Source organism: Martes martes, assembly GCF_963455335.1.
Source record: "Martes martes genome assembly, chromosome: 7".
Taxonomy (NCBI): Eukaryota; Metazoa; Chordata; class Mammalia; order Carnivora; family Mustelidae; genus Martes; species Martes martes.
In genome coordinates this window covers 124,560,749-124,579,304 of record NC_137894.1, presented here as the reverse complement: position 1 = coordinate 124,579,304, position 18,556 = coordinate 124,560,749, and the positions used below count along the sequence as shown (strand labels likewise).

The following is an 18,556-nucleotide window of genomic DNA, read 5'->3' as shown; positions in this document are numbered from 1 at the left end:
GATAGAATTCTAAATCACAGCTCAAGCTTTTAGTCAAACTGACAATTACAATGCAAATATTCAGGCTCTGGTTTCTCAAGAACAGGGATGGGAAGCAATCTTCCTCTCCCTCTTTGTAATTTTATGCATTCTGCAAAGAAAGAAGAAAATAAGTATGGAAAATTTCTCTAATTTTCTCTTGCAAAAAAGAACAATTGTCTATTCTTATGCTCACCAGATGCAATTTACTTTGAGAACAAATGTATAAAAATCAAGGTTTAAAAAAGAAGGCTACCCACATGCTGTATCTAATTATTCAACAAAGTATCCTCTTCAAAGTAATTACCAACTAACAAGGGTATGCCTCCTTTTGTGAAATAGAGGAAAATGGAATTTTAGAAAACAAAAGTAGATTTTCTATTGCTTACATTATAATTTCAGGGTTGCCATTTTTGCACCTAGTTTTCAATTGGCAGTATCTCTTATTAATTAAAATTTTTTTAATCCTCCAATTTATATATACGTACATTTATAGAACACCACTTTTAGAGAAAATCATTTTGTAAAAGAAAAAGAAATCCTTCTTAAAATCTTTTGTTTTGTCTCAATTTTTTATACTTTATGTATAGATCTAAGACACATTTAAAGGAAATTCAACAAATCAATTTTCTATAATGATAGTAATAAAACATAACCAACATAATACAATGAAATTTATAAATCTACACCATTAATTAATTAAAGGAAAAAGCAAAGCCTTTCCTCACAGTATGAATCCAATTAATAAATGCAGAAAAAGTGATAGAATGTGTTAAAAAAAAAAAACACCATTTAGCATCACTTATAGTAATAACTGTTTCATGAAAGAATATTAATAAATGTTAAAATCTATGGGTGAAAATACGATAATAAGCTATTTTCAAGTTTCAAAGAATCTCCACTTAAATTAATACTTAAAAAGGCATACTATTGAGATTTACAGTGGAGAAATTTGGCAGACAACACCTTAACCAAATGTTCAGTTTTCACCAGTAATGGGACAAATGGACATTTATATGCCTTCTAACAAGATACCCTGGGAAGAATGCAACACCAATTCTCTGCGTTTCCTGCCAAAAGTCCATCATCTGAATCTGAATTTAGTCATGAGACAGCATCAACAAACCAAAATGCAAGACTTCTACAAAGTAACTGGCCAGTACTCTGCAAAGTTGTCAAGGTCATAAATGACAAAGAAAAACTGAAAAAACTGTTCCAGATCAAAGGAGACTAAAGAGACAAAACGGTCAAATGCAATATGTGACCCTGTATTATAGCCTGGACCAGAAAAGGATGTTAGTGGCTAAATGTGAATAAAAACTATAGATTATATCATAGTATTAATCCAGTATTAAATTCCTATGATTATGGAAGAGAATGTACACACCATATTATTTAGGTGTAGAAGTATTTACATCACGTCTGCAACCAGCTCAAAAAATTATGTATATGTAATATATAATAACTTATACATTATTATTATTATTATTATAACATACATATAAAATGTGAATATTGGAGTGATCTAGGTAAAGGGTATACAGAAATCCTTTGTTCTAATTTTTCAACCTCCTCCTAAGTCTGAAATTTAAAAATAAAAAAGGTACCTAAAAGGTAAGCGATCTCAGTTTTGGAATGGTATGACCATAGTCTAGTCCAGGGGTTGGCAAACTTTCTATAAAGGGGCCAGAAAGTCAATACTTTAGGCTTTGTGGGTTATATAGTCTCTTTTAACAACTCCTCAGTGCTTCCACAGTGTCAAAAGACCACCCACAAACAGTAAATGAACGAATGGCTGTGTTCCAATAAAACTTTATTTACAAAAACTAGGCAATGGGCCACATTTGGCCCAGTGGCCATAGTTAGCTGACCCCTGAGGTCTAGTTCACGCCAAGGAAAATTGACCAGAGTAATCATACTTTCAGTTAACATTTTTGAGCACATGCCAGATATTAAGTGCTTTACAATACTATACTAAGTGCTTTATAAGCATTAACTCATTTATCCTCACAACAACATGATTAGGTAAATACTATTACTATTTCCATTTTCCACAGAAGAAATGGCCTAGAAAAGCAAAGGAATTTGCCCAAGGTCACCAAAGTCAGCAAGCAGTAGACTTTGGGTTTGAACCAGATAGGGCTATCTTCACACACTGAACTAGATAACATACATGCTATACTTCTCAGATGCACTGAAATATACATGCAATGACCAAGGAACTCTAACCATTTTAACAATGGCTAAATAAGTATCCAAACTATCCGAACTCAAGATTTACATTCTGAGAAAGTATTTTTCACAAACCTCCTGTAGCTGCAAAGAAATAACTCCCAGCTGATCCTGACGTTTTTCCACCAGCTCTCTTTCTGTGCGCATCTCTCTCTCTATTTCCTGAAGCCGTCGTTCCACCCGATCTGAAACCTTAACATGAACAGACAGAAACAGTGACATTACAGAGCCGTTAGGCAAAAAGAGAATATACTGAAGAGATATTTTATGCCAGATACACTACCACCTACAGCATTTAAAAATGGCTTGTTCTTTTTAATGCTATTATAAAACAGATCACCAAAAAAATGGACTGAAAGTTACAAAAGAAAACAATCATTAGCCTCTAAATAATCCAAACCTGGATCCCAATAAAGGACTTAAATCTTTCCAAGTATAATAATTCAATAGATCAGAATTAAAATATACTAGAAAAGAGTGCCCTCTGGTGAAGTAGAAGGGAAATACCAAGTCTGCCAATGACAGCATTTTTTATTCTATTAATGATAAACAGTTCTATTTAGTTCTTTTTCATTTTAATTTTCTATAAACATGACCTGCCTAGAAAAGTTTTGATGTCTATGAGCAGCAAATAATTAAATGTGTTTTTCATTAGCTTGTCAATCTTTTATACTGTGATCTACAGAAAATAAACCAGCTGTAAAAGATCAAAAACTAAAGTCAAACAGAAAAATGTTTAATTGGGACTCTCTAAAATAAACATAAAAGAATGTTTTCTCTGATGCAAGATTTTCCTTGCTAAAAGTTGTACAAATTCAAATACATTCCATGCATATCATCATACAGTCCCCTAAATAAAATTTACCTATTTGATGATGTGCATATTTCATGCAGGAAGCTACGGGAGGATAAAAGACATTTGGATTCATTTAAGAGAAGCAATAAAGTAATTAGAAAGTAATAAGAAATCTTTTATAATCTTTTATAAAAGAAATCTTTTATAAATAAAGTCATAAGAAATCTTTTGCTAACAATTCTATACAGCCAGAAGGGTCCTGGTCACAAGGAGTCTTACTGGGGCAACAGAAATGTTCTAAACTGGACCATGGTGATGATTACGCAACTCAGTACATTTACTAAAAATCACTGAATTGTGCACATAAAGCAGGTTAACTTTATGATAAATTATACATCAAATCAAATTTTTTTAAATGACACTGGTAAACATGTTTAATTAGTTAATAAAACCTGAGCAAAAATATTCTATCAAAAAAATTAGCAGCTGATATTTACTAAGAATGAAAATTCTTGGTTTTCTACATTTTATTGCTTAAAAACAATTAAGATATTTACCCTGATACAGTGTTTTACTAAAAACTCAAAATACCATTCAGCATCAAGCTTCTAATTTATCATAGTAATCAACTTTAATACCCCAATAAATAATTTACTACTGCATCTGAAATAAATGTAGTACCTGCTGTAAAAGTAAATAATATTGGAGAAATACTAAAAAATAAAAGGCTGTTAATTTATGCAATTTTTACAAAATGGAAATACCTTTATAGTTCACTCTGAATATAAAAAGTAATTAATAGCGAATGGAGAGGGTGGTTGGGTTATAAACATTGGGGAGGGTATGTGATATGGTGAGTGTTATGATGTGTATAAGCCTGATGATACACAGACCTGAACCCCAGGGGCAAGTAATACTTCATATGTTAATAAAAATAATTAATTTTAAAAAGTAATTAATGGCAAAACTTATCAGAAAAAAAAAATATAGGATCATCTCAAACTCATTAGGGTGGCTGCTATCAAAAACTAACAAAACCAGGGGCACCTGGGTGTCTCAGTGGGTTAAGCCGCTGCCTTCGGCTCAGGTCATGATCTCAGGGTCCTGGGATCGAGTCCAGCATCGGGCTCTCTGCTCAGCAGGGAGCCTACTTTCCCCCCACCCCCCCACCTCTCTGCCTGCCTCTCTGTCTACTTGTGATCTCTCTCTGTCAAATAAATAAATAAAATCTTTAAAAAAAAAAAAAACTAACAAAACCAAAAAAAAACAGGAAATAACAAGTGTTGGAGAGAAAGTGGAACCCTGGTACACTGTTAGTTTAGTAGGAATATAAAATTGTACAGATCATATGGAAAACAATATGTTGATGCCTTAAAAAAAATTGAAAATAGAGTTACCAGCAATTCCATTTCTAGGCATATACCGAAGAGAATTGAAAGAGGGTCTTGAAGAGATATTTGTAGACGCATGTTTATAGCAGCATTATTCGCAATAGCCAAAAGATGGAAGCAACCCAAGTGTCTGATGACAGATAAATGGATCAACCAAATGTGGTACACATACAATGGAGTATTATCCAGTCTTAAAAAGGAAGAAACTTCTTACCCATGCTACAAAATGGATAAACTTTGGAGACACTATGCTAAGTGAAATAAACCAATCACAAATGGACAAATATACTGTACCCTTCCTCTTAAATGAGATACCTGGAGTAGTCAAAGTTATAGACAGAAAGTTGAAAGGTGATGTCTGGGGACTGGAAAAAGGGTATCATGGAAATACTACTTAAAAGGGTATCAAGGAAACACTACTTAACATTTAAAAGTGATACAGTGATAGGGTTGCCTGGCCAGTGCCACAGTTGTTTTAGCATCAGACTCTCAGTCTTTGCTCACGTCCTGATCTCATGGGTTCTGAGATCAAGCCCCTCATTGGGCCTTGCGCTCAGCGAGGAATCTGCTTAAGATTCACTCTCCACTCTCATCCCCCACAACTCAGGTGCTCTCTCCCTCCCTCTCTCTCAACTTAAACTAAAGCTTAAAAATAAAATAAATCTTAAAAAAAAAAAAAAAAAAAAAAGTGAGGAGTACCTGGTTAGTCAGTTAGGCATCTGCCTTCGGTCCAGGTCAGGATCCCAGAGTCCTGCGATCAAGCCCTAGGGTTTGGCTCCCTGCTCAGTGGGGAGTCTGCTTCTCCTTCTCCCTCTGTGCCTCCCCACCCCATCTCTTTCTGTCTTTCTCTCTCTCAAATAAATCAGTAAAATCTTTAGAAAGTGATATGATGGTAAATTTTACCACAGTTAAAAATAAATAATAAAGAATGATAAAAAGAAATAAATACAATCTGCTAATACCACCCATGAAGAGAAAAACACTGATAGTATATGGTTGTATACTCTCAGAAATTTTTCTCTGCATATGTGCATGACTAGTCAAACACATATCCATTTCACTTCTTTAAATAAAAATGAGGTGTTACACATAATATTTTATAAATTTTTTGCAGTTGACATATCATGGGTAACTTTCCATGACAACAAATAAATCCACATCCTTTTTCTTAACAAATGCATAGTTCACCCTAATTGATTAAAATAATTCCTACTATCAGTATCCTACTGATAATGGGATAACATTTATTTTTACTAATAGATGCTATGGCAAATACTACAATATAGGATAATTTTTATAAATTCAAGAAACACTCTTTAAGTGGCACTGTTGAATCACAAGGAATGAATCACTTATAAAAAAAAAAAAACCACAAAATAAAATAAAAACTTGGGAGGTATTTTGGATTTTTATCCAAATCCTTTACTCTAAAAAGAAGACTCAGGAGATGAAGTCATTAACCAGAGGTCACACAACTGATCAGTGAGAAAAATAAGCCTAATGCCGGTCTCCCTTTCCAGCAGCATCTTATAAGCCCCAGGTCCATTTTCATGCATTCATTCAATAAACATGCATGGACACTCATCTGTTCCAGTTGTTTTGGTAGGTAGGTATCTGGTTTAAAATCCACTTCAATAAATATTTGTTATCTATTCTGTTGTTGTAATCTATGCAATAACCATGTTATCCTAAATGCAGTGTTGACAGAATTCTGAGTTCAATTAATGACCACCTCTTCCAGAAACAGCTAGATCCATGTTTAGATATTTAATTTAAATAGTGACCCTCCTATAGAAAACTGAAATAAAATTGACTTTTCCTCCATGAATAATCAAACTTAATAAGTATTCATATCACACTCAAATGGGTAGAATCTAGACAACTAATGACTGAAATTTCCCCTGTGGTATGAGGCCCATGCAATGTTGATTGTTACCAAAATTAAATCTTAATGGAAAATATTTTCCATAATATGTTATAAATAATAACTATGCCCTTCTAATGGGAAGTATAAAAGAAACTAAACAAACAAAAGTCTATGAATCATAAAGGATTAACAAATCAAATCTTGGCATGTCTGATAGGAACCAACACTTTTTGCCTCTCAAAGAAAACTGTGTCCTATAAACTTTCAAGATATATTTTAGTTACTGAGAAAATGCATGATAAATAGCTGTAGCCTCAGAGTAATGCACAGTAAATGTGAATAACAGTACGTACCAAAGAAACTGAAATTGGTGAGAGATAGTGGCAGTCGTTCATTTTTCTTTATGTATTTGTACAACATTTTAAAGTTTTCCACAGTGAACGTGCATCACTTTGGTAATTTTAATTCAAACTTAAATCTGGAGGGGGGAAACAGCTGCAGCCTCTGAGAAGTTTAACATTCAAATAACAAAACTAAATGTTCTCTGACAGCATGCTATCATGAATTCACAAATACAGCACAATATGTCAAAGTTATAAAATGTAAATGTTGACTTCGATTAGAATAAGTGAATTAGAAAATCTATATTAAGCCTTATATAAATTGGAAACAAACATCATGTGGCCTTCAGAAGACCTTCCAAAATTCAACAATATTATTTTTAAATTTGGCTAATGTCTAATGACAATTTTCCTCAATCAGGACTACATACACCCATATGAGGTATGAGATGCCCTCAATTAGGAGATACCCCTACTTTGAAAGCAAATTACAGGAAACACAAAACAAGCTATAGCAATACAACTTGATGGGAGGAACTAGCAGTTGAACAATTCAACTGCATAATTAAGTGTGTAAAATTTTCCAGGTTTAGACACTATAAAAGAATATGTCCTGATGAGCTGGGCACATTGCACAATTAGGTCAACTGGGGAACTGTATACACCAATTACACCAATGAGCTGAGCACTAGTGAGGTGTGACATTCAGTTGTTCAATCATAGCTCTATCTGATATATAGTAATTCTTAATACATGGTAATAAGGATAAAAGAAGTGAACATTCTGTGAATTCAGCTGTTAACTTTTAGCTCAGTAATTACATTTCAAACCCCCATCAACACTCTTGACTGCAGATAGTACTTACTAGGTTTATTTGCTACATAAAAGAAATAAAAATGAAGTAACTCTTCATTATGGGTTCTTTGTAAGCAGTGAAAGGTAAAAATATTAACAAATGTAATGTGCACCATGCGACTTAGTATTTTCAAACTCCAAACTCAAACTATCCCGACTAACATCATCAAAAAACAGCATGACAGTACAACTGTCCATAGCTTACTCAAAACTACAAAAATCTCAGCAGAACATTGAGGATATTTGAGTTTGCAGCAAAGTCTGTGTTATAAGCATATTCACAAGTTGTATACCTGTGTACTAAGTTAAAGGAGCCTCATAAAATGGCTATAAAACAGCAAAATCCTGATAGAAACAGCATTAGAAATACCAAATATAGTAACAGAACCATAGATATGCAAAACATTCATGGAGTTTAATTTCCAAAAATGACAGCCTAGATAATTCAGACCAAACCTTCCACTAAAAATAATTCAAAAAACTAGAAAATTTAAACAAAAAACAGTTTTAAGTCGCTGGAAAGATACTTGAGACCAAAATGAATGAGAAGGAAAAAAACCTCAGAGGTTAATCCATCTTTTCTCCCTGAAATATCAGCCTGCTTCAAAAAAAGCAGTTGTAATACTGAGAATCTAAACAGAGTTTTTAACAGATGTGTGGGGCTACAGAGGAAAAACTGGAGGTGAGAGATTTTCCAAGGAGGGAGGTGCCTAGTTAAACTTCCCCAACCTCACCCCCAGACTTTGGGCTAGATTCCTGAATGGTCATCCGCCAGGAATAAGGTGAACTAGAAATAGTTGAAACTCATCATTGAAGTTTTAACATTGAAATAGTACAAAAAAATAAGGTAATCCATGACTGCTATGGCCCTTATTCTATAGCAAAAAATAAATATATATTCTCATACATAGTAATTATCAAATTAATTATCCTTATTAAATAAGGATGAAATACATTTTCTGTCAAACAAAAGTAACCAGATAATCAAAAATAAACAGTAGGCAAAAACAATGTGATCAAAATCCAATAAAAATAAGATAACAAATAGAAACAGAGCTTTAGAAGATCTTGACAATGAAGTTATGACACAGAGATACACAGATTGAGGATTTTGCCAAAGAACTACAAAGTTAAAAACAATAAAATCAAAATTCTAGAAGTGAAATATGTGGTAAATGAGAATACAAAATCGGTGGGTGGGTTAACAGAGTTGATTCAGCTGAAGAAAGAACAAGTAAATAAAAGGTCCAAAGAAAATATTCAAAGTAAGTAATGATAAAACAATATATTTATAAAAATGAACATAAGAGACAAAGGGAATAGGCACAAATCAAAGGAAAACAACTAAGCTCATTATAGTAAAACTGCAGAAAACCAAAGAGTAAGAAGAAAGACTCAAAAGCAAATTAGAGAAAAATATATATTATCATACAAAAAGCACCAACAAGAATAACAGCTGACTTCTCAACAGAAACAATGGAACTGAGAAAATTATGAAATACCTTCGAAATACAGACGGAGGAAAAAGGATTATTTAGAACTTTATAACCAGTGAAAATATCTTTTAACAAAAAAAGTGAAATAAAGATATTTTCAGACAAATACAAAGAGGATCTGTCACAAAAGAACCCACTCCAAATGAAATTGTAAATGGAATTCACTCAGGCATATGCAGATTCACTCTGAAGAAAATTTCAAAGTATGTTTTTAAGCAGATGAGGAATCTCAGGATGCAAAAAGGAATGAGACACAGAAAGAAATGAAGAAAGCTGAAGATGGGGCACCTGGGTGCTCAGTCAGTTAAGCATCCAACTCTTGATTTTGGCTCAGATCATGATCTCAGGGTCATGAGATCAGGCTCCTTAAGATTCTCTTTCCCTCTCTCCCTCTGCCCCTCTTACCCCCCAAAAATTTGAAAATTAAAAAGAGACAAAGATTAAATTTAATGTTAAGTGATATTCTCTAAAATGGCATAAAAATATCAAAGTCAAAAAACAAATGTTAAAATTAATATATAACACATAAGATCTCCAGATTTTTAAAAAAAAAAACTATACAATATTAATGAAAGAATTTGCTCTGTTCATAAATTGGAAAATTCAACATTATAAAAATGTCAATTCCCTCCACGTTGACCTATAGATACAATGTAATCTAATCAAGATCCTAGGTTTTTAATTATTTCACATGCTAATTCCAAAATGTATACAGAAATTCAGAGTAAAGAATACACAGGATAAACCTGAAGAACAACATGGAAGGACTTACTATACCATATCACAACTTAACATAAAACAGTAATCAAGACAATGCAATATGGACATTGGAACAGACAAACAAACCAGAAGATTGAATAAGTCCAGAAACAGATGTCTACACATATGAACATTTGATTTACAACTAAGACAGGACTGTTAAGTAATAACAAAGGGGTGGTTCTCTCAATAAATGAAACCAAATCAATTAGATGTCATATAAAATGTAGTTTCATACCTTGAACATCAATTCCAAGTAGATATTAGATCTTAATGTAAAAGGTAAAATAATAAGCTTCTAGAATATTATATAAGAAAATATTTTCATGATCTGAGGAAAGGGAACAATTTCTTAAACAGGTCAAAAAAGCAAATAACCACAAAAGAAGAGATAGAAAATTGAACTAGATTAAATTTCAATAGAAGACCTCATTAAGAGAGTTTTAAGAAAGAGATGAAATAGCTCTGGATAATTGGAGACAACAATGCAAAACATATAACTGACAGAGTGCTTATATATAAAAGAAAGACCTCCCACAAATCAATAATGAAAAGGCACCCAATTAAAAAAAAAAAAGTGGGCAAAAAGAAGCAAACTGGCATCTCAAAAAAGAAAATAGCCAACAGGAATGGAGTGGATTTCTATTCTTAAAGAGAAAACCAAAGCTGGTGGCATCACAATTCCAGACTTCAGGCTATATTATAGAGCTGCAATCACTAAGACAGCATGGTACTGGCACAAAAACAGACACATAGTCCAGTGGAACAAAATAGAGAACCCTGAAATAGACACTCAACTCTATGGTTAACTAATCTTCAACAAAGCAGGGAAGAATATCCAATGGAAAAAAAAGTCTCCTCAACAAATGGTGTTGGGAAAATTGGACAGTCACATGCAGAAGAATGAAAGTGGACCACTTCCTTATACCGTACACAAAACTAGACTCAAAATGGATGAAAGACTTCAATGTGAGACAGGAATCCATCAAAATCCTGGAGGAGAACAGAGGCAGCAACCTCTGTGACCTCAGCTGCAGGAACTACTTACTAGACACATCTCCAAAGGTAAGGGAAACAAAGGAAAAATAAACTATTGGGATTTCATCAAGATAAAAAGCTTTTGCACAGCAAAGGAAATAGTTCTGCTGACTGACAGAAAAGACAACTGACAGAATGGGAGAAGATATTTGCAAATGTCTTATCAAACTCAACACCCAAAGAACAAATAATCCAATCGAGAAATTGGCAGAAGACATGAACAGGTATTTCTCCAAAGATGACATACAAATGGCCAACAGACACATGAAAAAATACTCAGCATCAGAGAAAGACAAATCAAAACCACAATGAGATACCACCTCATACCAGTCAGAATGGCTAAAGTTAACAAGTCAGGAAACAACAGATGTTGATGAGATTGCAGAGGAAGGAGAACCCTCTTACACTGTTGGGAATGCAAGCTGGTATAGCCACTCTGGAAAACTGTATGGAGGTTCCTCAAAAAGTTAAAAATAGAGCTACCCTACAATCCAGAAATTGCACCACTAGGGATTTACCCAAAGATATAAACGTAGTGATTCAAAGGGGTACCTGCAACCCAATATTTATAGCAGCAATGTCCACAAGAGCTACATTATGAAAAGTGCCTAAATGTCAATCGACAGATGAATGGATAAAGAAGATGTGGTATATTATATACAATGGAATATGACTCAGCCATCAAAAAAAAAAAAAATGAAATCTTGTCATTTGCAATGACATGGATGGAACTAAAGGGTATTATGCTATGTGAAATAAGTCAATCAGAGAGAGACAATCATTATGATCTCACTCATATATGGAATTTAAGAGACAAACAGAGTATCATAGGGGAAAGGAGAGAAAAATAAAATAAGATGAAATCAGAGAGGGGAAAAACCATAAGAGACTCTTAATTATAGGAAACAAACTGAGGGTTGCTAGAGGGGAGGGGGGTGGGGGAAAGGAGTAACTCAGTGATAGACATTAAGGAGGGCACATGATGTAATGAGCACTGGGTATTATATAAGACTGATGAATCACTGAACTCTACCTCTGAAACTAATAATACACTATATGAAGTGAGATGGGGGAAATCGGAGGGGGAGGCAAACCATGAGAAACTGTGGACTCTGAGGAAACAAACTGAGGGTTTTGGAGGGGAGGGGGCTGGGGGTTGGGTGAGCCTGGTGGTGGGTATTACGGAGGGCACGTATTGCATGGAGCACTGGGTGTGCTGCATAAACAACGAATTTTGGAACACTGAAAAGAAATAAAATAAAATGGAAAAAAAATACACTATATGTTAATTAACAGAATTTAAATTTTAAAAAAAAGGCAAAAAACAAAACAAAAAGAATGGAGTGTATTCCTAACAGACAATTCAGTAGAAAATTGGAGAAAAATATCAATGATGTGATAAATAAGGCCCATATCAGGCCAAAAGATGAGAAACTCTAGAAAAGACAAAATGTGAAAAATGCTCATCATCTAGTAATAATGAAGATGCAAATTACACCATGATGAGAGACTATAAACACCTAAGACAATGGCTATAATTGAAAGACTAATAATACCAAGTACTGGAAATGATGAAAAGCAACATGAATTCTTCTGCATTGCCAGTGGGAATGTAAATTAATGCAATCACTTTGGAAACCTGTTTATTGGTATCTACCAGATGTGAAGGCATATAGGAATTACACTGTATGTTACATATCAACAGAAATGCATTTATATACGCACTAAAATCATGAATAAGATTACTCATAGCAGTCTTATTTGTAATAGCCCAAAACTTGAAATAATTCAAATATCATAACGTATTAAAATACATTGCAGTAAATCCATACAAGGGTATACTAAAGGGCAATAAAAATGAACAAGCTGGAGGTACTTGACATAACACCTAGAAATATCATAATCATAAGGATTAGCAAAGAACAGACACACAAAACCATGCCCTATAGGATTCCACTTCCGTAAAAAATTCAAAGCAGTCAAAATTAATTTATGGGGTAAAAAGTCAAAATATTCATCTGTGAAAAAGGAGGAGTAGTGATTGGGACAGGGAATGAGGAGGCTTCTTGGGCACTGGTAATGTTCTATTTCTAGATTTGTGTGGTGGTTACATGGGCCTGTTCACCTTGTAATAATTCACTGAGTTATATGCATGTACTTTGCTGTAAGTTAACAACACCTTCAAATTTAGAAAATTAAGAATTTTTTTAAAAAAAGATAAAGCTCCAGCAGGTTCTGCTGCCGGGTGACAGGTTCCACTCTAGACTATGTGAGAAGAGCCAGAAGATCATTTAGTAAGTTATAAAGGATCTGGGAGCTACATTCTTCAAAGTATGTGTTCAGTTCCTGTTTAGATAGTATGTAAATCAGACAATGGCATAGACTTCTTGCGGTGTGAACCATTGCAATAAACTAAAAAAAGGTTCCAATGCGTTAATCTCAGAAAATACTTTTTCTTTGAAGTATGATAGTTAAAGTATTTTAGATTGGCACAACTTAAACTGAAGGTTTTAGTATGCTTTGAAAAATCTAGGACTTTATGTAAAAAAAAGAAGTATCCCATTTCCTGATCACATATCAGCATCAGCTGACCTATCATCAGACACTGACTGCAAAGATTTTTTCTATTTCAACAGAAGACAGTACATTATATCTTCATCTTTCTGGGTGCTTCACAAAGAAATCAGCACCAAAAGCACAGGAGGAATATGTTTTATGTGGCCAGATGTTTATTCGAATTTTTGAAACGGGCAAATTTCACTGCAAGAAGAGTAACTAAGTTGATCTCTTTGAAAATAGAGTATATCCATTTCTTGGCGTGTATGTCCAATGAATTCAAACTCCAAAATAAACTCAACATATCTATGTAAGGAACTATAAACACAATAAAAACTGCAGAAAAAAATATCTGCCTATATTTTCAGTTTGAATAAAACATGTTAAGAAAAATATTCTGTCTGCTACCATTCCTGGTCTTGAAAACAAACAAAAGGTACTCTGGGATAAATAAATACACATTACTCCTGAAGTTGGTAAATTTCCAAGTTTAGTTAACAATTGCTATTGATTTTTTTTTCTCCTAAATTTTGCAAACAGAGATGCAACTGATGATGCAAAGAAACAGACTTTCTATGTACTTCATTTTTCACTTTAATTCCATCAAGAACAGTGATTAAAAAAAAAACAAAATACTGAATAATGACTGTCAACAATCTGAGTTTGAGATAAATAAAACTTGAGAATTGGGGGTATTTTCAATTGGCATCATGTCAAACAACAACAGACAGCAAGGTCTTTGCAGCAATTATGATTACACATGCTTGTGAAATGAAAATACTAAAAATACTTAAAAAACGTAGAGTGCTACAGAGTCACTACCAAGAAATTCCATATTTCAAACCTCATTTAACAAAAGCCATGGAATCGCTGGGTCTCTTTTGAATATTCATAAGGAAACTCTAAAAATTAAACAAATAATAATTCTATCTCTAATATATTATCACTGTAAACATTTAAAAACTATAAAACCCAAATTCATGAATATTTTATAAGAAGTACAAGAATAGATTTTAGACAAAATAACATATATCGCCCAAGAAATTAAAATCTACGAAACTTCACTTTGATTATGACAAGCCCAGCCACACTACCATCTGCATATGAAATCACTTACTTATTTTTTTTTTTACTTATTTATTTTAACAAAGAGTTCTTACCACATCTTGTTTTTGGGCTTCATTAAGTTTTTCCGTCAATTCTTCCAAAGCTCTTTTTGTTTCAGCATCCGACCTAGGGAAAGAAAAATATTTTAAGTTGGCTGTTTGAGAAAGTATATACAATTAGTTAAATTTACAACATAATAATGTTATTACATAATACTCTACTGTGGTTCTTAAACATTAGCCAACATATGAAATACCTGGAGGACTTAGGATGGACTGCCGAACCAGCAGATCTGCAATGGTCCCCAAGAATGTGCATTTCTACAAATCCCTAGTTGATGTCAATGGTGCTGATTTGGGAATTACATTTGCGGTACAAGTAAAGCAGAATGGGATCCTAAAATCTTAATTCACAAAATTAAGTCACCAGGTTTCACAAGAAATTTGACTGCTAATTTGGCTTAAGTCAAGTTTCTCTGCCTCACTCACACATGCTTCTGGTCATTACTAGACCGTACCAGCCCACAGATAGAAGATTCCCAGTCCACCACTGCACAGCCAAATGATCATTTAAACTAAATAAGTAAATCATCTCTACAACTTCCGCTTTGTCTTCTTACAGGACAAATACCTAAAAATTCATGTTCCTAGTGCTTAATTTGTACCCTTTCTTCAAATATGTAAAAGCCACAGAATAAAGCAATCTAAGAACATACTTTACTACGATGTTGACACCATTCTGCTCGTTTTAGCAACTTGTCAAAACTAAATACCTAGTTTTAAATTAACTAACCATTACTAGCTTAAAAGAATAACAATAAATATAGCTCAACAATATATCTCAGACGTCAGGAACTTCATTTCTTTATTTGTACCAGCTATATATGAAAATAATCTTGAATCACAGGGTACTACAAGTGGTAAAGAGCAATACTCTGGGGTCATATGCCTACATGTGAATCCTGACTAGACCATATCCTCCATTTAAACTCCAGCAAGTTGAGTTACTTCATCTCTCTATGCCCCTTTCCACATCCAAAAATTGGAAAAAATAGCAATGACTACCTCATTAGGGTTGTTGTAAAATTTAAACCTAAATCTGTCTGGCATGAAGTAATTGTTCAATAATATTAACTATTAGTAGTAGGAACAATAGTAAGGTATTTAATTCTTACTACTAAATTCCCTGCCTTCCTCATTTAAAAGTAGGTGAATTATACAGACTGATCACAGATTTACAACTATAGCTTTCACCCTTTTTGCTATAGCAACACAAAACCTGTATGGAATGATTCTGTTAGATGGAATGGGAGTCAGCAAGTAGACTTGGTAAAGAAATTTCCACTCAACTTTGTTGTTCCCTCATCACTGCTGTATATAGAGTATGACTCTTGAGAAGGGATAAAAAGTTTGGTTTCTTCTAAAAATAAGCCTCCCAATGAAAACCAACAGCCACTGCTGATGATGAAAATGAAAGACAGTGAATAAATTTTAAATAAAGTGATACTTGTTGGGGACCACCCAGAATTGATAAAACTGCAAAGACCTTTCAGATATAAACCACTCGCTTTTGAGGATTTCAATTGAAAGCTAAAATATCAGATTGGACTCTGCCTGTCTCTCACCCCCTCCAATGTATTTGCAAATCGACCTCTTTACTAGGGTCTCACAATGTATCTCTCTGTAATGGAAACGCTCAGTAGAGTAAGTTAAAATGTTTTTAAAAATATGAAATTAGGGGCGTCTAGGTGGCTCAGTCTGTTAAGCATCCACCTTTGGTTCAGGTCATGATCTCAGGGTCCTGGGATCAAGCCCTGAATTGTTGGGGTCCCCGCTCACTAGGGAGTCTGCCTGTCCTTCTCCCACTTCTCTCCCTGCTCACGCCTGAGAGCATGCGCTGTCTCTAATAAATAAGTAAAAATCTTTAAAAAAATATGAAATTAATTTTTCCAATAAGGAGTCATGGTACATTCTAAAATTGAAGGATTTTTAAACTGTTCTATTAATAAATTTTAAAATACTGGTATAAAAACAGCACTGTTTTTTAAATTCATGTAAACATGTCAATTACAGAACTTAATGTGTTCTTTTAATAACTCATGCCTCCAACAAAAACCATATTCTGCTTTTACCGGCTTCTTCTGGCAAGCTCCCGATTGAAATCATCTCCAAGCCGAACTTGTTCACTGCTGAGGTCTCGGAGGGACTGATGAAAAGCATGAAGCTGGTAAGGGCAAAACATAGTCATCCATTTAGGATTCTGTTTAATTCTTCCATGAAGACTCACTGAGGTTGGTAAGAACTTATTTTTTGCACTAATGTCCAAATTTTATAATGTTATTAACACATAATAAAACACATGTCTATTCTGAAAGAAATATTTCTCCAAAGAAAAACATTTTTTAAAAGTTATATAAAACTTCTTATATATAAACCGTCACATCCTTTACAGTACAGTAATTCTGATCCTTTTAGATACCTCAGTAAAAAAGAGGTCAGCAAACTTTCTGTAAATAGTACAACAGCAAATATTTCAGGCTTTCAGACTATGTGATCTCTGTCAAAATTACTCAATGCTGCCACTTTTAGCACAGAAGTAGCCATAAACAAATGAGCATAGCTGTGTTATACAAGAACTCTATTCCATGCCATGGTATGTCAATCCATGCTACAGAGAAACTCTTGCCAATGTGCACCAGGAACCATGTACAAGAATGTTTGAAGCAACACTGTTCATAATGGAAACACCAAATATAACCCAAAAGTCCATTAAGAACAGAATGGATATAAATAAATTGTGATAGATTCTCCCAGTGGATATAATACAGCAGTAAAAATGAAATGATGAAAGCTACCTACACACTAGAAAGGCTGAATGTCAAAAACATAACATCAATAGAAAAATAGCAAAAGAAGACATAAAGTATTATTCCACTTATATAAAGTTTAAACACAGGCGATACTACACAAGATATAAGTAGTGCAAATGTTTCGTTTTTAAAGCAAGAGAATGATTAATATAAAAGTCAGGATAGTTGATAGCCCTTGTATTGATAATACTCTAATTCCTAGCCTGGGTAGTGGTTACATGGATTTTTCTTTAAATTATTGTATTATTAACTGTAAATATGTATACTATACATGTATGTGTATACTATAATTTATTAAAAAAATGTAAGTTATAGAGATTTGCAGAAACAACAAATTGATTCAACAAATGCACATTGAGCAACTAATCAGTGCCAACAATTATGGTGGGAAAAAAGGGGCTCAATCTAACATAGGAGATAGACATGCAAACAAAATGACAAATGATGAGCCGGGCATTAAGAAAGTACACAGATAATGTGGAGTTACAGGTCATCTTAAGAGACTTAAAATCAGGAAGAACAGTTAAAAAGAAATTGGGTGTTGCCATCATTTTCCAGTTTTACAAACCAGAATCCTAGGTTCTGATTCTGATGCCTCCTTTTCAATCATTCCCACCCTCCCTAAATGCTCATCTGATCTTCAAGACCTTTCATTTTACCCACCAAATACCTTTTAAGTCTACTGCCCTACCTCGTTCTCTCCAACTCCATTTATCCTAATCCAAGTAACTAACATCTCACATCCACAATACAGCAATATCCTCTTAATCGGTTTGCCTACACAGATTTCATTTTTCCACACTAGAGGTGGAGTGATCTTTTCAAAATATTTGTCACCTCCATACAAGGCTGTGCACTGTCTCGGCCCTTCATACATCTCTGGCCGCATGGCCTTCTTCAAGTTGCTCAGAGGGGCTAACTTCCCTCCTGCCAAAGTATTTGTTTTACCTAAAATGACTCACTCAACCTTCAGGTTTCAGTTCCATCAGTGTTTCCTCAGGAAGCCTTCCCTGACTGGGGCAAATCCCTCTACCACACACTCCCATGGCCCTATGCTTTCTGTTGTAGCATGCAACTCAGCTCATAATTAAGGTAGTATTTGTGTACTTATTTTATTAATAACTAGCACCCCCCCCCTCGATTACAAGCTCCATGAAAAGGCAAGGTTTTTACTTATTCCTGTTTCCAGGCACAAGCACTGTCTCAGAACACTAGCAATAAATAAACAGAA

General features: G+C 34.0%; 1 protein-coding gene across 1 annotated transcript in view; it reads right to left on the bottom strand.

The window, feature by feature from the left end:
• CEP128 (centrosomal protein 128) overlaps positions 1 to 18,556 on the bottom strand; it is a 396,464-nt gene that overhangs the window by 341,074 nt on the left and 36,834 nt on the right. The window contains exons 7-9 of the mRNA XM_080808359.1: positions 16,588 to 16,679; positions 14,510 to 14,582; positions 2,326 to 2,442 (exon numbers count right to left, since the gene is read on the bottom strand). Of these exons, the coding sequence (XP_080664485.1) occupies positions 2,326 to 2,442; positions 14,510 to 14,582; positions 16,588 to 16,679 (282 nt within the window). The remainder of the gene's footprint in view (positions 1 to 2,325; positions 2,443 to 14,509; positions 14,583 to 16,587; positions 16,680 to 18,556) is intronic.